Genomic DNA, 23,256 nt, shown 5'->3' on the forward strand with positions numbered 1-23,256 from the left:
AGCTTGATTCCTTCAAAGCCTGTGTCTAAAGTATGCTGTCCTCAGCACCGGGGCCTCAACCTTCCAGTGCTGCAAGGCAGCCAAGGGCAGTGCAATAGCTCATACTGTTGTGGGAGCCTCTTCTAAACAAGGACTCTTAGGAAGTGGTTATTTAGCTTACTAGGGGAAGGTTAGAGCTTGGGTTTCGACTCATAAACTTAATAACTTGAAAGGACAGTCTCCCTAAATTACTGTGAAATCTTTGTTTTGTTTATTTGTTTCTTTGGGATTCTTTTCTTTTGTTTTTGTTTTCTGAGATAGGGTTCTTGGTGTAGCCTTGGCTGTCCTGGAACTCAAAGAAATCCACCTGCTTCTGCCTCTGCCTCCTGAGTGCTGAGACTAATGGCATGCACCCCCACAGCCTGGCTACATGTTTTGTTTTTAAGACTTATTTTTACATGTCTTGGTATTCTACCTGTGTGTCTATGTGTACCATGTGGGTGCTGAGAACTGAACCCTGGTCCTCTGCTAGCAGCAAGGGACCATAACCTCTGAGTCATCTCTTCCAGCCCACCAGGTCACATACTTAACACTCAGAGCCATTTGCACCTGATTTTTTTTCTTGTGCTAGCATCAAGACTCAGGACCTGGTGCATGCAGAAGAAACACTCTGCCACTGAGGTTTCTGTTCTGTTTTGTTTATTCACATGTGTAAACAAAAATGATTTGTGTTGGGCTGGAGAGATGGTTCACTGGGTAAAAATGTCTCCCACTAATGCTGAGGACCTGAGTCCCCCAGGACCCACATGGTGGAAAGGAGAATTAATTCCACAAGTTATCCTCTGACTTCCACATGCACATAGATACAAAGTAAGTATAAAATTTGGGGGAAATAACTTCATATATATGAAATACATTGTAACAGAAACCCATTCATTGCAGGGGGCATTGACCTTTGAAGCCTGCAGTTCTTAGGCCCCTGATGGCACTGCATGGCCTCCATGCTGCCTTCTGTGCTGCAGACTTGTTTTATAGAGGCTGTCTGTGAGACGTAAGTAGGTGGTAAGGATTTAATAACAAAGCATATTCACGGCCACTTTCGGATAGCTTGCTTGCAGTGGTCAGGAGTACTGTCCTGGCTCTTGCGTTTCTGTGCTGGTATAGAAAAAGGCTGGCAGCTATAGAACAGAAGATAGGCTGTAGCTGTTTGAACAGAAGTATCTGGGATCTCACTGACTCGGGTGTCATCAAAGCTGTACCAGGCCTGAGTTACCGAGTTCTTGCAGAAAGCAGTGTAGTGACCACCATCCAGATCTCCAAAGTGGTTCTAGGGAAGAAAGGCATGGTTTCCACATGTGAATGCTCTGACTGATGGGATAAAAATGACAAGGCCAAAGACCATTTTAAAGGGTCTTATACTGAGGAGATCATTTTCTCAAGTCTTACATACTGTCTAACTTGGAACTGCTTATACATTGTATTCATTGACTTTAATAGAATTAGATAGGAAATCAGACTAACTGGAGTTCTAAGTTGTGACCCTCCATGTGTGGTTGTGCCTCAGTGTCTCAGGGCTGCAGCAGTAAAACTGAAGAGCTGGCACAAAAACCTCTGACCTCCAAGGCCTAGAATATTTCCTAGCTAGTTTTTACAAAGTCTGCTGACCCCTCATACAAAAGAAAGAGAATAACATGAAGTGCTAACCTTAAGAACCCTCCCCTTTGACAAGCCCCACTCTGCATCTGTTGACAGCAGGAAGCAGCAGCTGCAGCTCACGCCTGTAACCCTAGGCCTTGGAAAGGTTGAGGCAAGAGGACTGCCACGAGTTCAAAGCTTAGACCCTGTCTCAAAAAGAAAACATCCACCTTTTTTTTTGTTTTGTTTTGTTTTTTGTTTTTAGAGACAGGGTTTCTTTCTCTGTGTAGACCAGGCTGACCTTGAACTCAGAAATCCTTCTGTCTCCCAAGTGCAGGGATTAAAGGTGTGTGCCACCACTGCCCAGCCAGCTTTTTTATTTAGTACGTGTATTTCCCAAGTGTACGTATGTACACCATGCGTGTGCTGGTGCATGTGGAGGCCAGACAAGAGTTTGTAGTTCCCTGGAACTGGAGCTACTGATGGTTGTGAGCCATCATGTGGGTGCTGGGAACCAAACCCAGGTCCTCCTCCAAGAACAAGAAGTGCTCTTAAGCACCGAGCAGCCATCTCCCTAGCCCCCTTTCAGCCTTTATCAGATTTCTTATGCACCACAGCACAAGGGATGCCCACTAACATTTCCTCAGTTTCCATCATGTCTCTTTGCCTATCATGGATCAAAATGGAGGAAGAGGATTAAAGAGGAGAATGAGGTAGGTGGGAACTAGAGCACTGGAACTGCAAGGTCACACAAGCTCTAGAGAACAGGGCTTCGGTTTCAGAAAATATGCTAGATTGAGGTCTGCATACCTCAGTGGAAAGACAGGCTAAGGCTCTTGCCAGCAAGCCTGATAACCTGAGTTGTGTATCTGGGACCCACATTGGGGAGGAGAACTGATTCCTGCAGGTTGTTCTCTGAGTTCCATATGTTCCCTGTCATGTGTGCTTACATACATACATACATACATACATACATACATACGCATAATAACCTCTAAAATGTAAAACCTTTAGCACTAGGCATGGTGGCTGAAATCCCACCATAGAAGGTTGAGGCAGAAGATTGTGAAGTGGAGGCCAGACTGAGCTAGAAAAAAAGAACTGGGTGAAAAAGAAAAAAACAAAACAAAAAACTAGGGACAAAGCAAATGAAAAATGTTCAGTGTGATAGGTAATAAAGGAACTTCTACTCAAAACCACAAGGAATCCAGGTATGGTGGCACATGACAGTACTCTGGATATGGTTCAAGACCTGCCTGGGCTATAAGAGACTCTGTTTATAAATAAATCAGTAAATAAATTAATAAATAAAATTTTCATTTTTAGTCATATTTTTTAAGAGCTGGATAATAACAAGTGTAGAGATCGAGTGAGCTGGGACCTCATACACTGGTGAAACAAAACACTGGTCACCGTCACGTTGGAAATCAAGTTGACAAGTCTTCAAGGGTTAAGTATACAGTTACCATGTGTCTAAGCAATTCACTAGTAGGTAACTACCCAAGAAAAATGAAACTTATGTCCCCACAGACCCCTGTGCACCACTGATGGCAGTCATAGAGCCATCCCAAGTACCTCTCAGTGACTGAAATGTGTTGTTTCCATAGTAGAATGTTACTGACAACAAAAAAATGATGCTCCAACATAGGGCAACCTTTAAAAGCAGAAGGATTCAAGGCCAGCCTGCTCTTTCTCTCTCTCTCTCTCTCTCTCTCTCTCTCTCTCTCTCTCTCTCTCTCTCTCTCTCTCTCTCTCATATATATGGAGAGAGAGAGAGAGTTCCAGGCTAACCAGGGCTACATAGTACTCAAAACGCAAGATAAGTGGTTTTATGATTCCATTTTTGTGACCTGCCTAAAAATGACAAGCCCATAGAAACAGGAAGTCTGTTCGTAGTTGCCTGGGTCTGGTGGAAAGAAGAAATGAGAAGGAAAGATTCTTTTAAGAACACTGAAGATGTTCTAAGATGTTAACTGTGATGATCTTGAACAACTATGTAAATATACACCAAAACCCACAGAGCCATACACACCCAAGTGAACATTGCACACACTTAAGTCTGAAAGACAAAAATGACTGTATACAACCAGCCAAAGACTGAATGGAGGCAATTGTTGAGCACACACATTAGTATGCTTTGGAACAGTGCCACCCAGATTGACATATGTAGGCCTTGTCTCCAAAGTGAGGTGGTAGAATCTTTAGAGATGGGGACTTGAGAGAGGTCCTTAGGTCAATGGGCATGTGTCCCTGTCTCAGGATGTGAGTCCTTGCATGTTAGGTAAATAAGTAAATGGCTGTAAGGCATTAAGACTTGGTTTTCCCCAGATACTAAACTTGAACCTAGGCATGTACACATGCCCAACAAACAGTGTATCTCTGAGTGGCACAGCCCCAGACCTGTATTGCAATAAGAAAACACAGGCAAAAGACTTGACTTGTTTTCACACACAAACCAGACCACAGTAGGGCACGATAGTATACACGCCTGAAATGCCAGCACCCAGGAAGCAAGTTCAAGGCCATGCCATTGTGGAAGATCAAGGACAAACCAGTTCAAGTGCTATCCCACTATGGAGGCAGCTAGAACGGCCCAGTGGGAGGCTGTGGAGTAGAGTAGGGACTTAGGCAAGCACAGCTCCTCTTGCTGCTGCTGAGAAGGAACTGGAACATCTGCTTTGGAAAGCCTGTGTTTACTGTGTGCATGCCCGCCCGCCAGTACCCCCAACTCCAGAAAGAGTCTCCAAAAGGCTGTGTTCATGGCAAACATCTGAGAACCAAAAGGCTGTGTCCATCTTGCTAATATCCGAGAACTACCACAGCAGTGCTCTTAACGGTTCAAAGCACTCAAGTACAACGCGTGAGCAGGTAATGGGGTCTTCACACAGTGAAAGCCAACCCAGTGGAGAACGAAGCATCATATGTGTAGCAATGTGGATAACAGTTTCAGAATTTTGAGCAAAAGGAGCGGATCCGGGCTGGTGAGATGGCTCAGTGGGTAAGAGCACCCGACTGCTCTTCCGAAGGTCCAGAGTTCAAATCCCAGCAACCACATGGTGGCTCACAACCATCCGTAACAAGATCTGACTCCCTCTTCTGGTGTGTCTGAAGACAGCTACAGTGTACTTACATATAATAATAAATAAATCTTAAAAAAAAAAAGGAGCGGATCCTAATGATCTGGCACCTACTGCAGGACTCATTAGCATAAAACAAAATCAGAGTTATCCCATTAGAAGTCTGGTTTCTGCACTTGAAGAGGAATTTTTGGATAGTTACACACTGATAAAATTGTCTGCACCCTGTTCTTACTGCGTGGATGTGCTCACTAGACAACTTGCCAAATTGTATACTCAGATGTTATGTGTTCTCCTGTTTTTACTTCAAAAACTGTTTGTTTGGTTTTTTGTTGTTTTTGGTTTGTTTTTGTTTTGAGACAGGGTCTGATGTAGCCCAGGCTAGCCTCAAGCTTACCCAGGTGAAGATAACCGTGACCTGGTCCTGCCTCTGCCTGAGCGCTTACATTATAGGCATGTACAACCAGTGGCAGTTTATGGTGCTGGAGATGGAAGCCAAGGCATCGTGGATCCTGGGCAAGCTACAACCTCTATCACCAATTTCTTATTTATTTAAAAACAAAGTGGTGGCGCACACCTTTTGTCCCAGCACTTGGGAGGCAGAGGCAGGCGAATCTCTTGAGTTCGAGGCTAGCCTGGTCTACAAAGTGAGTTCCAGGACAGCCAGGGCTACACAGAGTAACCCTGTTGTCCCAAAACACTACAAGGCTTTCTACAAGGTGATTTAACCAAAGCACCAGTACTCCCCGGCACCTCCACAAAGAACCAAGCAGCAAATGTAGAGCTTCGAAGTTACTGAGAACATTGGAGTACAGTGGAGTAAACATGACACCCGCTCCCACTCCTGCAGTTCCACGGCAGTGAGAAACCTACTGTAGACTGAGGGTGACACTGCCCACTCCATAAACAGTGTAGAAGACAGCTGTCACCCGCCACCCGCCATGGTAATGAAGAGGCTTCGTTCTGCAGTGACAGGCTCACAGCTGAACTACATAATGAGCCTGACTGACATTTCCCAAGTAATGCTCTGGGGTGCTGTAGCCAGGAGCCATCTGGATAAGGGACCTGTTGTCTGAATGCAGTGTGCTAGAGAAACCTCACCGTGACTCGGTAGAGAGCTGTATCACTAACCAAACAGCCCAGCTGACTGGCTCCCACTCAGCCTTATTGACTGCCGAATACAGAAGTTGTGACACGGAGGGGAATAGAGAACACCCTCAAGTCCTGGGGGAAGAGGAGCCTTCCCTCAGAGGCCAGGCACGCGGGGACTCAGAAGAGTCACACATTGCCACCCCTCCCCCACATGGCTGCATGGGAGCACTTGCCACACCCCCAGATGCAGAGGCAGCATCACCCTCCTTCCAGCAGGGCAGCCTCAAGCTTAGGACCAGAAGATGCTATTGAATCTTACTTAGAAATACCAAATCATTCTGTGAGGGTTTCTGAGTAGTGGACTCTCATCAGATGTCACACACTGATACCAGCTTTTTAAAAAAAAATGTGACTTAGTAACTAAAAATGAGCCGTGGAAGCTGAAAACTACACAACTTCAGATCTAGACTGAGGAGAGGGATGAATGCTTGCTTCTGATGACAGAAGCCCAGAGCCAAGGGACGCTTTCTCCAGACAGCACCTAGGCATGTCAGCAAGAAGGGTGGGGTTAAGCGCACCTCAGCCTCTGGCAATTCCAGCAGACTGGGGCTGGGATGTGCTTTTGTTAGCTGTGAAATGGAGAGTGCTGGTGAGTCTGAAGCAGTCTGTGTTTGTGAATCCTGTGTGTGAGGTGTTCTGATTGTTGCATAGAGTAAGGGCAGATCTGCAGAATCAGAAGAGAGCTGTATGGTCCTGTTTATCAGTCAGTACCAAATGATTAAAGATGAATGGGGATGTATGATCAGTAGAACAGAATGGAAGAGCCAAGTGTGAATCCGTGTAACTACAGCTGCCTGATTTGTGTCTGAGATTGCTAAGTTTTTACTGTATGAGTGTGTGTTACCCCCTTGTTAGTCTGTACCAAGTATATGGTCAAGAGGGAGTTGGATCCCTCTAGACCTGGAGTAACTAATGGTTGTAAAACTGCCACCTAAGTGCTGGGCATCAACCATGGGTCCCTCCAGAGCAACAGCAAGCTCCTCTGAGCAATCAAAGATGCCAACAGAGTGGAGGGAAAAACCACTGTGCAAGAAAATATTGGCAAACCATCTCTCTCTTATTCATATATATATAGAATATATATATATATATATACATGAAAACTCAAGAGCAAGAAACACCAGTTCAGTTGGGGCTGGAGAGATGGCTCAGTGGTTGAGAGCAATAGCTGCTCTTCCAAAGGTCCTGAGTTGAATTCCCAGAAACCACATGGTGGCTCACAACCATCCGTAATGCTATCTGATGCCCTCTTCTGGTGTGTCTGAGGACAGCGACAGTGTACTTACATAAATAAGTGTTTAAAAAGAAAAAAACCCCAACTGAAAAAGCAAGTAAAGGACCTAAGTAGGTATTTCTCAAAGGACAAAATGTGATGGTTCCAGAGAGATTCAAACAGTGCCTGGCACACAGTGTGACTAGGTAAGAATAAAATAAATCAGCGGCCTCGGGGATAAAGCCATTAGCTGAGGGGCTGAAAGAGCTCTGCAGTTAAGATCATGTGCGTGCTCTGACAAAAGGGCCATGTTTGGTTCCCAGCTCCCAGCCATCCCTAACTCCATCTCTAAGGGATTTAGTGCCCCCTCCTGGCCTCTGTGGGTACTGTATACATAGGGTGCACACAGAGAGTCCACAAAGAGTCACACAGACACACATACTTAATAAAAATCTTAGGGGAAAAAAGCCTTGTGAAGGACCACATTCAGCCAGGTGTGGTGGCATGTGCCTGTTATCTCAGCATTTGAGGGGTAAAGGCAAGTCACCAGGAGTTTCTTGACAAAGAAAATTCAAAAACAGCTGGGTTAAATGAGACCTTGTCACAAAAAAGCTTCCAGAATGACACTATAAACACAGTTGGTAAAATGTTCAATATCACTGGGCAGTGGTGGCACATGTCTTTAATTCCAGCACTTAGGAGGCAGAGGCAGGTGGTTCTCTGTGAGTTTGAGGCCAGCCTGGTCTACAGAAAGACAGTCAACGCTACAAAGAAAAACCCTGTCTCAAAGAGCAAATAAATAAAAATGTTCAATACTGTAAGTGTAGCAATACCTTAAGTGTAGCAATTAAAAAGCAAGTAAGAGGCTGGAGAGATGGCTCAGTGGGTAAGAGCACTGACTGCTCTTCCAAAGGTCCTGAGTTCAATTCCCAGCAACCACATGGTGGCGCACAGGCATCTCCAATGGAATCTGACTCTCTCTTCCGGTGTGTCTGAAGACAACTACAGTGTACTCATGTATATAGAATAAATAAGTCTTTTTTAAAAAGTAAATGAAAGAAAATGAATGAAGTGCATTCTCTTTCGAGGCTCACACACACTAGAGGGCTGGTCCCCTCTAGTCTAGATGAGTTATTCCAGCAATCAGTGTGTACATGTCACCCAGCAGCTGAAGTGTGCGCTATAGGTCAGAGGTCTGGAATGGGACCAGGAGTCCTCCGTTTCTAACAGGTCTGGATGCTCTGGCTTTCTTGTGCTCCATGGTGAATGTAGCTGGGTTCTAGTCACCTTTTTACTAGCACCATGCACTAGAATTTGAAAGATGCATAGTTCTTACCCCTGGACTCATCATTGATGTGCCACAAGTTCTAAATGTCTGTTTCTTTCAGAGCTAACTTTCAGTGCCTCAACTGACTGATAACTTAGATCTATAAATAATAGGATTTTTTTTAGATACTTAGAGTGATTCTTGCATAAGTGTGCATCTTTCATAACACACAGTTATAGTCTAAATATAAGCTCCATTTTCTCTGTTAAGATATTTTTCTAAGTCAGAAACCGATATAATGAGAAGTTAACTAAGATCTCAGGAAGCAACACCTTTGGAACTCCCATTAATTACATCGACTTCTGATGGTAGAAGCCCGGAAAGCCCCAGAGTATGAAGAACAGTGGTGTGAACGGAGTCTGAAGAGCAGGAAAGGCAAATGATGTAAAGGAGACGGCCTACAGGGGAGAGACGGGAGGGCTGTGAAAGCACAAGGGTGCTGCTGTGCCAGGGAGTGCGAAAGACCAATGACTGACAGATCCCTCTTCAACATTTTTGAAACAGGGTCTCACTATGTAGCTCTTCTTGTCCTGGAATAAACTATGTAGGTGAGGCAGTCCTGGAACTCAGAGATCTTTCTGCCTGCCCCTGACTCCCAAATGCTAGTGGTGCGCACCACCACACCTGACTCCTTTTCTTAATATATCATTGAGCAGTAAGATGAACGGGCAGATGAATGCCAAAGGATCCATGACAGGGTTACACTCTAGAAGCACCCCCCCCCCCCGCCCTCAGACACAAAAGTTCATACATGATCCCAAAGCCCAGAGAATGGCTGCTGCTCGGGTGGCTCCTGTGGGAGGCTCTGCAGAGTGCATCTGAATTGTAGCACATCGTTTGCTAGGATTCAGTATGAGTCACAGCTGACTTAAAGCCAAAGGAGCCCCAGGGTGCTCCAGGGCAGGCATGGAGTCTCGGAACTGTTAGTACCTAGTGTGGGGGTGCTGGCTACAAAGGGTTCGTTCTGTCAGGAGACACGCAATTACCACGGACCTGACCTCTGGCCGTGCACGTGGCCAAGATGCTAGGCCTCCAGGCAGAGATAGGGCCAGACAACGGGTGTTCTCTCCTTTCAATATGAAAGCATTAGCATCGAACTCACCACCACTGCGCACAGGTTGTACATGGGATGTTTCCGGAAAACTGGACAGATATAAGGAGTGAGGTCCAGGTTGGTCAGGGGGTAATGGATGTCTGTCCGCAGCTTCCTCTTTACTGTGCCCTGGATGTCAAACCTGGGGAGGTGACAAAAGCAGGAAACCCGCAGGATGTCTGTAAGCCTCGAGCGAGGGAGGTCCACACGCCTGAACACATTCCCTGGACAGTTAAGGCTAACTTCTGAAAAGATCATCTGGTATTGAAATCACTTCCTCACCTAAATATATTTACAAATGCCAGACCCATCAGCCTCAGCAAAGTATGTCAGCGAGAGAGAGCACAGACCTCAGCAAACCATAGCTAATGTGGAGAGAGCAAAGCAAGCCTGCCTGGGGAGACAGCGCAGCAGAGGCCGCTGAGGGCCAAGTCAAATCACCTTCACTTCTTTCTCTCCACACAACCCCCTCCCTGGCCTCTCCTCCCCTCTCCCCCACCCCTGCCCCGGAGTCCCTTTCTATCTCCTCTCTCCTCCACCCTACCTCTCCCTTCCCCTCACCTTTCTCTCTCTCCTTTCCATCCCCTCTTCCCCCTCTCTCCATTCTGTCCTCTCCTCCCTCCCTCTCTCCCCCCTCTCTACCTCCACTCTCCTTTCCCTCCCCCCACCCCTCTCTTCCCAGTGTCTCATTATGTGGTGTTGGCTGGCCTGGAGCTCTCTCTGTAGACCAGGTTGGCCTCAGACTCAGAGATCCACTGCCTCTGCCTCCTGAGTGCTGGGACTAGAGGCGTGCATCACCACACCTGGCCCCTGTCTTGATGTTGGCACTGTTATCATCCTGGTTTTTCAAAGTGGAGATCTACATCTAAAGATAGAGTTGTAATATGAAATTCTTGTCTGAATCTTTAATCTCTCTGGTTATATAGATCAGAGGTCAGCAGATCTAGAATCTTATCAGAATCATTCAGAACTTTTTAGAAAATCATGTTCATGGGGCTGGAGAGATGGTTCAGCAGACAAGAGTACAGACTGCTCTTTCAGAAGACCCGGGTTCAATCCCAAGACCCACATGGCAATTCACAGCTGTCTGAAACTCTAAGATCTTACACCCTCACACAGACGTACAGGCAGGCAAAATACCAATGCACATAAAATAAAAACAAATTATTTTTTTAAAAAAAATCATGTTCACTCAGAAAATGTGCTGGTTTCGATCTGAGGCAGGAAAGTTACCAGATAAGCTGGGTCACTGTTGGGTTATAAAGAAGCAAACCCTGTACCCCAAAACTTAAGGGGATGCCCTGTGTGGTGGTTTACATGAAAATGGCCTCCACAGGCTCACAGGGAATGGCACTGTTAGGAGGAGTCTCTGGGCTCAAGCCCGAGCCCCTGCCATGGTATGTAGGGTTGGTCTGGTACTGCTATATATCCAGACACTAAATACTGGCCCCTAAGGTCTGGCTGCTCCTTGACAAGGCAATCCTCATGTATACCAAATGATGCTATGTAACTTTGTTCCCCAAGTTAATTGGTCTATATTAGGCCTGTGATTAGACAGTAGGCAGGTTTTTCAGTTACCTGGCTGGAAGATGCAGGGAGGGGAAAAGGGAGAATAAAGGACACAGAAGAGAGGAGGAAGCCACCAAGAGAGGAAATGGACCATGAGCACGTGGCCGGGAGAGGAGACGGGCCACGAGCGCGTGGCTGGGAGAAACAGGTAGCAAGGGACACATGGCTGGGGTCTAAGTTAGAATAGCTCCCGAACCTGCCCAGTCTAGGCTCACAGCTTGTAAACAAAATACCTGGACAGTGTGTCTGTTATACACTGTGTGTCTGTTATATGGGCCAGCAAGAATGATTGATTCCTTTTACAGTGATACGTAGAAGTGACTGAGGAAGACACCAGATATCAAACTTTGGCCACATACATGCGCACACACTGCCCCCACACATAGGCATTCACGTATTTTTCTTTAGGTAAGTCCCGGGGGCTCATGGCAAAGGGAGAGAACATGGTAAAGAACCATCGGAGAGCTTTCTGACAGGTGTTGTTGACACAGGCGTTGCAGTGAATATGATTGCATCCATTTGTACAAGTTCATAGACAAAAGAATACATTTTATACGTGTAAATATATCTTTTTAAGAGATTTGTTTATTTTAAAGTTTTTAAAAAAATATTTACGTATTTATTTGTGTATTTATTTATTTAATGTATGTGAGTACACTGTTGCTATCTTCAGACACACCAGAAGAGGGCATCCAATCCATTACAGATGGCTGTGAGCCACCATGTGGTTGCTGAGAATTGAACTCAAGACCTCCAGGAGAACAGTCAGTGTTCTTAACCACTGAGCCATCTCTCCAGCCCCTATTTTACCGTTTTATGGACATAAGTGTTTTGCTCTCCTATATGTGTGTACCATGTGACTGCCTATTGCTTGCAGAGGCCAGAAGAGGGCTTTGGGTCCCCTGGAACTACAGTTACAGATATGGTTGTGAGTTGCCATGGAACCGAACCCTGGCCCTGTACAAGAGCAGGAAGTGCTCCAGCTATGGTGGTTTGAACAGGAATGGCCCCCATAGACTTGTGTGTTTGAATACTTGGCCATAGGAAGTGACACTATAAGGAGGTGTGGCCTTGTTGGAGGAAGTGCGTCACGGTGCGGGTGAGCTTTGAGGTCTCAGATGCTCAAGCTAGGCCTGGCTTAGCATTCACTTCTGCTTCTGTGGACCAAGATGCAGAACTCTCTGCTCCCTCTCTGCCTGCGTCTTGCCGTATTTCCTGCCATGATGATAATGAACTAAATCTCTGAAACTGTAAGCCTACCCCAATTAAATGTTTTTCTTTATAAACAGTAATAGAAACCCCAAGATACTAGCCATTATATAAACATATCTTAATATTAATAAGTGAAAAGCTAAAACTAATGAATGTAATCATGGAACCTGGATTGAAAGGATTGTGTGCTTGGTGGCGCGCGCCTTTAATCCCAGCACTTGGGAGGCAGAGGCAGGCAAATTTCTGAGTTCAAGGCCACCCTGGTCTACAGATTGAGTTCTAGGACAGCCAGGCCTACACACTACACAAAGAAACCCTGTCTCAGAAAACCAAAAAAAAAAAAAAAAAAAAAAAAGAAGAAGAAGAAGAAAAGAAAAGAAAGGATTGTATGCCAAAGTACACATGTCGAAGAATGATGCTCACTCGCTTGTTCCTCATGGCTTGCTCAGCCTGCTTTCTCATGGAATCCAGGACCACCCAGTCATTGATTAAGGAAATGCCCATAGTCAGGCAGTGGTGGCTCATGCCTTTAATTCCAGCACTTGGGAGGCAGAGGCAGGTGGATTTCTGAGTTCGAGGCCAGCCTGGTCTACAGAGTGAGTTCCAGGACAGCCAGGGCTACACAGGGAAACCCTGTCTTGAAAAACCAAAAAGAAAGAAAGAAAGAAAGAAAGAAGGAAAGAAGGAGAGAGAGAGAGAGGGAGAGGGAGGGAGGGAGGGAGGGAGGGAGGGAGGGAGGGAGGGAGGGAGGAAGGGAGGGAAGAAAGAAAGAAGGAAAGGAAGAAAGAAAGAAGGAAAGGGAGAAAGAAAAGGAAATGCCCCACAGCCTTGCTTACAGCCTGACCTTATGGAGACATTTTCTCAATTGAGGTTCCCCCACCCTTCAGATGACTCTAGCTTGCGTCAAGTTGCCATAAAACTAAGGCACAATTGATCCCTTGCAAACTTACAATCTCATCAACTTTATATTAAACATGGCCTTTCCTTTCCTGTTGTTCCCAGCATCCATATTATAATATAAAACATACTACAGACTTCTCACCAAGACCCCTTCAATCTTTGGGCTTCAGTTGTTACCCTTCATCAGTGGCCTCTCCTGGCCTCTCAACAATGCTGAGCCTCAGCTGCTCTCTGTGACCCATTCATGCCTTCAAAACCCAGAACTACCTGGACATCACCTAGTTCATCTGCCAGCACAAGGTACAGCCTTGGCTACCTATGAAACACTGCTCCTGTGTGCTAACTTTGTGGGAAGGTCTCTCAGATTTCACCCCGGTGACACTGGTCTCCTTTTAATCATTATTAATGGTAGGCATAATGTGTTATACGGTGTGTAAAGTTTACCCTTGGGTTATTCGAATGCTGGTTTCTCTGCCCTCACATCTTCTTTCAATCTGGACTCGGCACTGTAATGTTCATACCAATAATCTCCTGTCTCGAGTTTATGTAAACAATTCTTGCCATTTATTCTCTGCCTTGTCAATAAATGCTGATCACTGAATAGCTGGGTGGAAGAGAGAATAGGCTGGGGCATCCGCCAGCAGAGAGAGGAAAGAGGGAGGGAGGAGCCGCTCAGTGAGGAGGATGGAGCCATGAAGACGGGGTCCGAAGAGCCAGATCAATAATGATATGCAAGTATCGTGGGACGGGGCTGGGAAGTAGCCAGGGTAGCATAGAAGTTAAGGTACACCATCTAACTGCTCAGATATTGAGGTGCAGTTTCAAGTAAATTTTGGATCCTTTATATACTTACTGGGGGAATGGCATAAAGTAAAGAGATATAGCCACTGAGTTAAGTCATCCTTTATATTTATAGTAAGGATAATTCATGTACAATTAATTTCTTGCTTCCAGACAGCCATCAACTATTGTCCCGGGAAGCACAGGGCTCACTCCAGTGCCGCTGACTCTTACTAACCAGCGCTGATTCTTCAGTCCCGGCCGACCGGGACTACGGAGGCTTAATTCAAAATAGCAGCTATACAAAACAGCCCCGATAGTCTATAATAACTCTCAAATGTCCCTTTGGAACTTCACAAGCCAGGCCTCCGTGGGCTCCATTGCTCTCCGCACTCTTATCTTCCTCATGCCCGCTGAGCTCTCAACTCTCGTTGGTTTCTCTAGCCCAAAGTTCCAAAGTCCTTTTCCCAGTCTTTCCCCAACACAACATAATCAAGACTGTCACAGCAGTACTCCACTATCCTGGTACCAAGCAAGAGGTTCCTATTGCTGTGATGAAACATCAGCAAAGCAGCTCTGGGAGGAAAGGGTTCACCCTTCTGTGTCACCATTCATCATCAAAGGAAGTCAGGCAGGAACACAATCAAATGGGAGGAACCTGGAGGCAGGGGCTGATGCAGAGGTCATGGAGGGCTGCTGCTTACCGGCTCCTTCCGCCTGCCTTCTAATGGAACCCCAGACCATCATCACAAAGGTGGCACCACCCACAGTGCACTGGGTCCTCCTCCATCATTAAGAAAAATGTTCTATAGGCTGGCCTGTAGACTAATCTTATGCAGGCAACTTCTGAATTGAGGTTCCCTTCTTTAAGATGACTCTAGCTGTGTGAAGCTGACATAAAAGTAGCCTGACACAGCCACTCTAGAGCAAGAACAGGTAAATCAACAGAGGCAGAAACGACATTAGGGAAGGAGGAAGGAGGAACACGGGAGGGAGAGGAACAAGGTGAAGGAGGTGTTGCTTAATGGGGACAGGGTTTCTGTCTGGGGCATTAAAATGTTCTGGGAATTGTGGTGACTGGCTTTAACATTGTAAATGTAATTAATACAAATGACTACACCCTTGAAATGATCAGAATAATAGATTTTATGTTGCATATTTTTTATTACAAAATTTAAAAGAAATTAGATATTAAATCAAAATCCAATCCATTGAACCCGCTTGGAATCCTTCTCTCTTGACACTGAGGACTAAACCCAGGCGGCCTTGCAGCTAAGCACCCACTTTGCTGCTGATTTTAGGACAAGCTACATATTAAATGGATAAACTATTATCATGTGAATCATATCTCAATAAAACTGTTGAAAACCATCTGCCCACAAGATTTCAAAACCCACATACCTTTTAAAGTGAAAAACAATTATTTTCGGCACCTTGGAAATCGTGGTCCTCACAGCTGCCTCTTGCTTGATTTCACAAAAGGAACAATAGATTTGGTTGCTCCAGGTCAGTGTGTCCTGTTGGAAAAAACACTGGAGACAGTCCTGTTGGGGGAGAAAGAACACTTGCTGGCCCGGGATCCTCACTGACAATAGAAGAAAAAGCAGAACTCTGTGGTGTTTGCATGTTGGGTGGAGGCAGGAGAATGGTTGGTTTGAGACCAGCCTGTGTAATTCAAAGAGACCCGTCTTTTATACACACAACCAAACCAAAGAAGTTTGGAGGAGCTGTGCAAATGTGCATCTGGGAATTTTTCTAAGGAACAAACCCAGGAACTACACTCTACCAACCCCCATGGCCCGAGTCCCATAAAATCTGCTTAGCAACTGTTTTCGTTTGTTGAGCCAGGACTGGTGGGTGGCTCACACCTTTAACCCAGAGGCAGGAGGAGCTCTTCTAGTCCAAGGCTAGGTTGGTCTGCATACCTAGTTCCAGGGCTGCCAGGGCTACATAGTGAGACCCCGGGTAAAGAATAAGTAAAAATCTACCTAGCAACAAGAGATGCTTTTTCACTGGACTGTTAGGATAGGCTTAGATTCTTTTCCCACTCTATTGCGTTACCTTTTCTGGTTTATTTCTGGTTTACCTTTTCAAACACAGACTTTGAAATTTCTACCAACAAATCAGACAGCTCTTTTATAATTATGTATCCCCTGACTCAGCTCAACAGGGGGTGGGCCTGAAAAATGACCATATCTCATGGTTTTGGGTGACACTTTTCAGATGAATTTGAGTCCACACCCAGGAAAATGACGTCTACAGCCAGGTCCTGCTTCTGCAAGATCTTGGCTTAGAGGAGAACAAACAGACTGTTTCCACTAGACCTGCCAGTGCCTCAGTCCAGAACTTGTCATTCTTCCTAGTGAACTTCATTTAGCCTTTTGATCAAGTGGAAAACAAAATTAACACATAACAGGCTTCTGTTGTTCCCCAGCTGTATACACAAAAACTCATCAACAGATGTGCTTTTACAGTCTCAAAAGAACAAGACAGGTTTGTGCAATTGTGCAAGGAAAATGTTTCCTGATTCCCAAAGGTTCCTAACCAAGCTCTCTCCTCCCACACCCACCCCTCACTTACAGAGCACTCTGAGCACTGTGGTCAAGACGATCAGAGAGGAAAACTACGCTGCAGACCCCCTCTCTCCACACAGTACACAGCTTCTATCCAGACCGCATGGCACTGCAATTCCAGGGAATCTGACGCCCTTTACTGGCCCTCTCGGGCACTGAGCACGCACATAGTACACACATATGCATGCAGGCAAACAAGCATACACTGTGTAATAAAAATAAATCTTTTAGCCGGGTGTTGTGTCGCACGCCTTTAATCCCAGCACTTGGGAGGCAGAGGCAGGTGGATTTCTGAGTTCGAGGCCAGCCTGGTCTACAAAGTGAATTCCAGGACAGCCAGGGCTACACAGAGAAACCCTGTCTCGAAAAAAAAAAAAAAAACCAAAAAAAAAAATCTTTTTTAAAATTTTTATTTATTAATTATACATAAATACATTGTGTAGCTGTCTTCAGACGGACCAGGCGTCAGATCTTGTTAATGGTGGCTCTAAGCCACCATGTGGTTGCTAGGATTTGAACTCAGGACCTTTGGAAGAGCAGTCTTACCCGCTGAGCCATCTCACCAGCCCAAAATAAATCTTTTTAAAAAGAATCTATTATGACTAGTTCTAGCTTTAAACTATAGAGTGTGGGTAGGGAGCCATGATATCATTGTAAGAAATCACAAACTGCTCATCTCAAGAGACTGAATAAACCTCACCTATATTTAAAGTTTTAAGTGGGGCTTTGCCTTGAGTACATTTAGAAATAAAATTAAATCCACAGTAACTATAACAGGCTGCTTTTTAAAAATGCTGTTCATTCATGGACCACCTTTATTTATGGCTTTGAGGCATAATGCAGCCCTTTCCTACTTAAAATTGTAGGAAATAACAGCCGACACTGTAATCCTCAGTATCTGAGAGACTCAGGCAGGATTACAACAAGAACCACCACTACCACGCACCCCTCCCCCCACATCTCAAAAACAAGAAAATATATTCAGGAGCTGGGGGCTCCCTACCTGGAGGGAACATTCATAGTCAGATGGGATGGGGAGGGAGAGGATGGTGAAAACTTCGTTCTTGTGCGTGCAGCTCTCACACTTTAAACATGTGATGCTGTAACTGAGCTGTCCTTCAAACAGCCGGGTGATGATGGAGGTCTCCTGGGCCGGCACCTTCCTGCAGCAGCTTTGGCCTGTTCTTTTCTCATTCACTCTTCTTCGGCAGTGCTGTGAAAAAGGACAAATTCCACATAAAAACCACGGAAGCCGGGCGTGGTGGCGCAGGCCTTTAATCCCAGCACTTGGGAGGCAGAGGCAGGCAGATTTCTGAGTTCGAGGCCAGCCTGGTCTACAAAGTGAGTTCCAGGACAGCCAGGGCTATACAGAGAAACCCTGTCTCGAAAAAACAAAAACAAACAAACAAACAAAAAACCACGGAAAACAGAATGGCGGCTTTCTCTATTCAAGTGATACGTGGATGAGAAAACAGTTTGGATTCAGAGGGAACATTAAGACATTGACAGCATAAGCCATGAGTGACATCTGGTGATGCAGCTATTTCCCTTTCAGGATGGCTCTGAAGAATGACCATAATTGTCCTGGCAGGAGATCAGATACTTCACGGGGAGACATTTGTGCCCTCCCGTTAGCTATCAGAAGACTAAAAACAATGGTCCTCAAGAGATTGGAATTGCTGCTCTCGTGGCTGAATGAAGCTTGGTGTGGGTGATGGAAGAGCCCAGGAGATTAAACACAACTGCAACAACTTGTCAGACTATCTTGCAAGAGAGATGGGTACCAATACAGTGATGGTTCAGGAATGCGCAGCACTGGCTTTGAACAGACTCTTAGTTATTTACGCTGCTAGCCACCTATTTGAATCTAAACCTCATGTCAGTACCCAAACTTGACTTGAGGACGACTGAACCAACTTCTTTATGGGTTCTTCCCGGTGTAGGCAAGCCGGACAGATCTCCTGTGTCTCCCCAGTGCGACTGCCTCTCACTGTCCTAGAGAGGAAGGCAGGGGGCTGGAACTAGCTTGTTAAGGCTTTTAGGGCTCAGGCTTTGACCCTTAGAAAGCATTGGTAACAGTTTGGCAAGCTAGGCAGGCATTGGAAGCAGGTTGGCCTTGAACTGCTTTCCTGAGAGGACTTTGATCTCAAGCTTCATCCAGCCCGAGCTGCTTTGTATTTGTGAAAAAGAAGCAGTGTTTAGACACTTGGTTTTAAACTCAGGTGAATTCCTCCTGGGCAGTTGGACCTGGGCTTTTTTGCCTTCCTGTTGGCTTGGAGGAATGGTTTTGTCTTGTTTTGAGCTGTTTGATTTTGTTGAACCAGTTGGGCTATGATCCTCTGAATGTCTGAGCACATCTGGAGTAATTTTGGGCTCTTCAGCACAGGAATGTGAGAATTTCAGATGTCTATAATATCTGCACATGGAGCAGGGCTGAGGCAGGAAGATTCCGAGTCATAGACCTGACTGGGCTCCACAGTAAAACTTAGTTTCAGAAAAAAATAAAAGTAAATAAAAAAAATAATTTTAGGAACTGGACAGAGGGTTCAGTGGTTAAGAGCTTTGGCTGCACTGGACAGTAGCGGCGCATGTCTTTAATCCCAGACCTCAGGAAGGGAATCTCTGAGTTGGAGGCCAGCCTGGTATACAGAGTGAGTTCTAGGACAGTCAGGTCTATACAGAGGAACCCTGTCTCGAAAAAACAAACAAACAAAAACAAACACTGGCTCTTTTCCAGAGGACCTGGGTTCAATTCCCAACACCCACATGGATGGTGGATGGAAATTGTCTGACACCCTCTTCTGGCCTCCATAGGAACCTGGCAAACAAGTAGTACACAGACATACATGCATAAACAATAAAAATTTTTTAAAATTTTAAGTAAAAAAAAAAAAGCAAAACAACCACTAAATAACAAATATCCTAACCTGGACATTTTCCTCAGGACCCCAGCACCAGAGCAGGTGCTGGGCAGGCCATGCAGTCTGAATACACATACAGCCTACATCTCCTAGCTCAGACTTGTTAGTTCTTACCTTTTTCAAAGCTTCGTGAAGCTCGTTGAGGACGTAAATCAGGAACTCCTGCGCATCTTGCTGTGTCTTTTTCAGAAAAGCTGGGTAAAGACTGCCAACAGCCGACAGAAATATCTCTGGTGAGACACAGTCTGAGTCCCCAAGCCACATATCTGTCATCAGGTAGGCAAAGGCGGTGGTAACCTCACTGCAGTCCCTGAGAAGAAGAGCAGAGGCAAAGGGCAAATATTCCCTGCTGATTTAATGAAAAGAAAAGACCCAGTCTCCGTGGCAAGGGATCCGTCCACGCCCCTGCACCAGAGCCCTGTCCACCTTGCTCTCCGCACCCTCCATGTGTGTTCTCTGGGGACCTACTGTGTCTGGGCTTGTGGCCCTTCACAAGGACTCCAGCGGGTCCTTTCCTCACCTCACCTGGGGGAGCTGGGGTGGGGCAGACTCAGGGAAGACCTCCTCTTACTTCTTAAGAGCTGTGATGTACTTTCCGGACAGGAAGTACTCCACCAGTGGAGATACGCTGCAGAGGCATTGCAAGATGGCGTTCATGTAGCAGGTGTTGCCCAGGTTCCGCAGTCCCGTCACGCCCTGGAAGTGTGGCTGGGTCTTAGACTCCGGCAGGGAGTCATAGTCTGCACACTCCGCACTGTGTGGGCCACATGGAAGGAGAGTGTTTCCAGGGGAGAGCATGAGTGCTAGTGCCGCTCAGACCCTGGCAACCTCTGAAATAAAAGTGCTCTTTTGTGGCTGGGAGGCAAGGTCTGATAACCTAGGCCTTCTCTGAACTGACAAGTCTCTTGTTTCACACCTCAGTGACTGAAGTTAGAAGTCACCAGCCTGGCAAGAAGGGTTTTGTTCCTTTTGTTTTGTGGTAGGCCCTCCCCATGTGTCTCTGGCTGGCTCTGCACTGGCTACGTTGACCAGGCTGGGCTTGAACTCACAGAGATTCCCCCGGCCTCTGCCTCCTGGGTGCTGGGATTAAAGATGTGTAATTCTAGCCAGGGGGTGGTGGCGCACGCCTTTAATCCCAGCACTCGGGAGGCAGAGGCAGGCGGATTTCTGAGTTCAGATTTCTGAGTTCGAGGCCAGCCTGGTCTATAAAGAGAGTTCCAGGACAGCCAGGGCTCAGAAAAACCCTGTCTCGAAAACCCAAAACAAAACAAAAAAGGTGTGTACTTCTCTGATTGGCTAGGAAGGATTCTTAGTGGGTTTTTCTCTCAAACTCACTCTCTACCAAGGACAGAAGGAGTTTAACTTAGGCCCAGAACTCTGAATGACATAAATGTTTGAATGTCTGACATAAATAAAAGTTTCTTCCTAAAAAGAGAGTAAAGAGATAGAGTAAACCTGCCGTCCAGGTCTCAGGGTGGCTTGGCTAAACATCCAAACTCAGCTGTTAAAAAACCAAAGCCTTTCCTGCTTTAACAGTAACATCATAGACATTTTGTACTTAGTCTGACTATATTAAACATTTAATATACATTCCCCATTAAATATTTGCAACAGCTCTTCTGGGTAGAAACAGTCCTTCTAAAATCCCATTTACAGGTGGACTAACCAGCTTATGTGAGTGAGTCATTTGCCCACAGTAGTATACCAAGGGCAAGCACATAGTGATGCAGGAGAAATGAAGGCATTTACCTACCTTACCTGGCCATTAAATTATATGGAATTACAGCATATGCTGAGAATGAATATAACTCTATAGGTGACATATGGAGAACATAATACAGTGTTGGAGCTGTGGCTCAGTGGGTAAGAACACTGACTATGGATTCAAAGGACCCCAGTTCAAATCCCAGCAAGTGCTTTATGGGGCCGTTAAAGGGTTGTAACTTTGAGCCTTTGTAGCTTCTTTTGGTGTCTGGAGACAGCTATAGTGAGCATGATACATACACATAGTAGGAACATATACATTCATATGTTAAGGGCACAGGTATGTATATATGCATACATATGTGTGCATACATGCACATTGCTACGCTAATAACTGATTATATATATTTATGATTAGGGTTCTTATGTTTGCTCATTTATAACACAGAAACATTCAGCATGAGAAAGTGTCCTTGGCCTGTGTGAGGCACTGGCTTTGGCCTCAAGCTCCTGATCCCCCAGCAAAACAAGGAACACTACCTCTTCCTGGCAGGGTTACTGCGAGGGCCATGCAGGTGCCATGCAAGGTGCTTAGCTTAGATCACATAATAAATGATATCTTTTAAAAGAATACAACATAGCCAGTTATTGGTGGTGCAAACCTTTGATCCTAGCGTTCAGGAGGCAGCAGCAGGGGGGATCTCTGAGTCTGAGGCTAACCTGGTGTACAGAGTGGGTTCTAGAACGAATAGCTAAGGCTACACAGAGAAACCCTGTGTCCAAAAAAAGACAAGTGTATATTTATACACACACACACATATGTATATATACTTATATACACATACACATGTGTGTATATATGTCTATGTGTGTATGTATATATGTATATATACATCTATGTACCTGTATAGTATGTATACACGTATATTTACATGTATACACACATATATACATATATATGTATACACACATATACAGATATACGTGCATACACACACACACACACACACACACACACACACAGCTTGGGTTCTGAAGAGATGGCTCAGCAGTTAAGAGCATTTCTGCTGTTCTTTCAGAAGATCCTGGCTCACTTCCCAGCAACCACATGGCAGCTCACAACCATTTGTGTCTCCAGTTCCAAGGGATCTAATGCCCTCTTCTGGCCTCCAAGAGCACTGCTTTGGTGTGCTTAAATTGTCAGCAAAGCATTCATATACATAAAATAAAATCTTTAAAAGAATAAATGACTTAATGTGGAGAGACGGGACTGGAGCATCTGCCCAGCATGCAGAGATGGGAAATACTGCAGGCTCCAGGAGGCCTCCTTGATCTGCACAGCTCCCTCTTATCTGACCGATTCAGTAGGGCCGCTCACCACCTTTGTCCTTTATTACCTTTCTTCCCACAGACTGAATCTGAAATCCAGGCCCCACCGCTCAGCGGCCTCACTCAGTGCCTCTGCTCAGTTTCACCCATCTGAAAAGTGTGCCATTCTCACTTTTACTCAGTGATGTCACGGAGGCCCTGAGCTGACTGATCAGGGAGTACATGTATGTTATCTCTTCTGGGTCCTTCATGGGTCAAATCTGGCAGAGCCCTCCCAAATGCAACAGGTGCCATGCCCCCTCTAGGTAAGCCCTCCCCCAGCCCCCCACTCCTGAGGTTATCTATAAAGGCACAGGACATAGAGGCTCACAGGTTGTAGTAGGCACCGAAGTCGTCTGCAGGGACCGGCCGATGAGACGCCATGTCAATGAAGCACATCAGGCTTTCACTTCTACTCACGAGCTACCTTTGATCCTTTTAACTTCATTTCTCCAGGACTGCTCCCTGGCTTGTTTTTGGTTTTGAACCGTTTGAATGCCCCCCTCCCCCCTTTGTGTTGTTGCTGTCTGATTTCACTTGACTCAGGCCCAGTTCTTCTTGGATCCTCCCCTGCATCACAATTGTCACCCTTCATACCAAGGTTCTAACGTGTTGTCAAGGGATACCATTATTTGTTTGTTTGAAATGCTTCTGAAAGATCAACTTTCTGAGAACGAATTGTCCACATCACAGCTCTCCCTCTATTTCTGGGTTTCTCACACACAAGCACACAGAGATGTTCACCCTCTGGAT

The 23,256-nt window shown here is 45.7% G+C and overlaps 1 protein-coding gene across 1 annotated transcript; it reads right to left on the bottom strand.

Moving 5' to 3' along the window:
* Window positions 1-664: 664 nt before the first annotated feature.
* Usp50 (ubiquitin specific peptidase 50) lies at window positions 665-23,075 on the bottom strand. The gene is made up of 7 exons (NM_029163.3): window positions 22,835-23,075; window positions 20,003-20,185; window positions 19,546-19,741; window positions 17,514-17,723; window positions 15,339-15,481; window positions 9,486-9,618; window positions 665-1,306 (listed from the first exon to the last, which is right to left on the bottom strand). Exons 1-7 carry the CDS (start codon window positions 22,900-22,902, stop codon window positions 1,067-1,069), a joined length of 1,173 nt encoding a protein of 390 aa, NP_083439.2. The 5' UTR covers window positions 22,903-23,075; the 3' UTR covers window positions 665-1,066.
* Between the last annotated feature and the right edge of the window lie 181 nt (window positions 23,076-23,256).

Source organism: Mus musculus, chromosome 2 (genome assembly GCF_000001635.26).
Source record: "Mus musculus strain C57BL/6J chromosome 2, GRCm38.p6 C57BL/6J".
Lineage (NCBI taxonomy): Eukaryota > Metazoa > Chordata > Mammalia > Rodentia > Muridae > Mus > Mus musculus.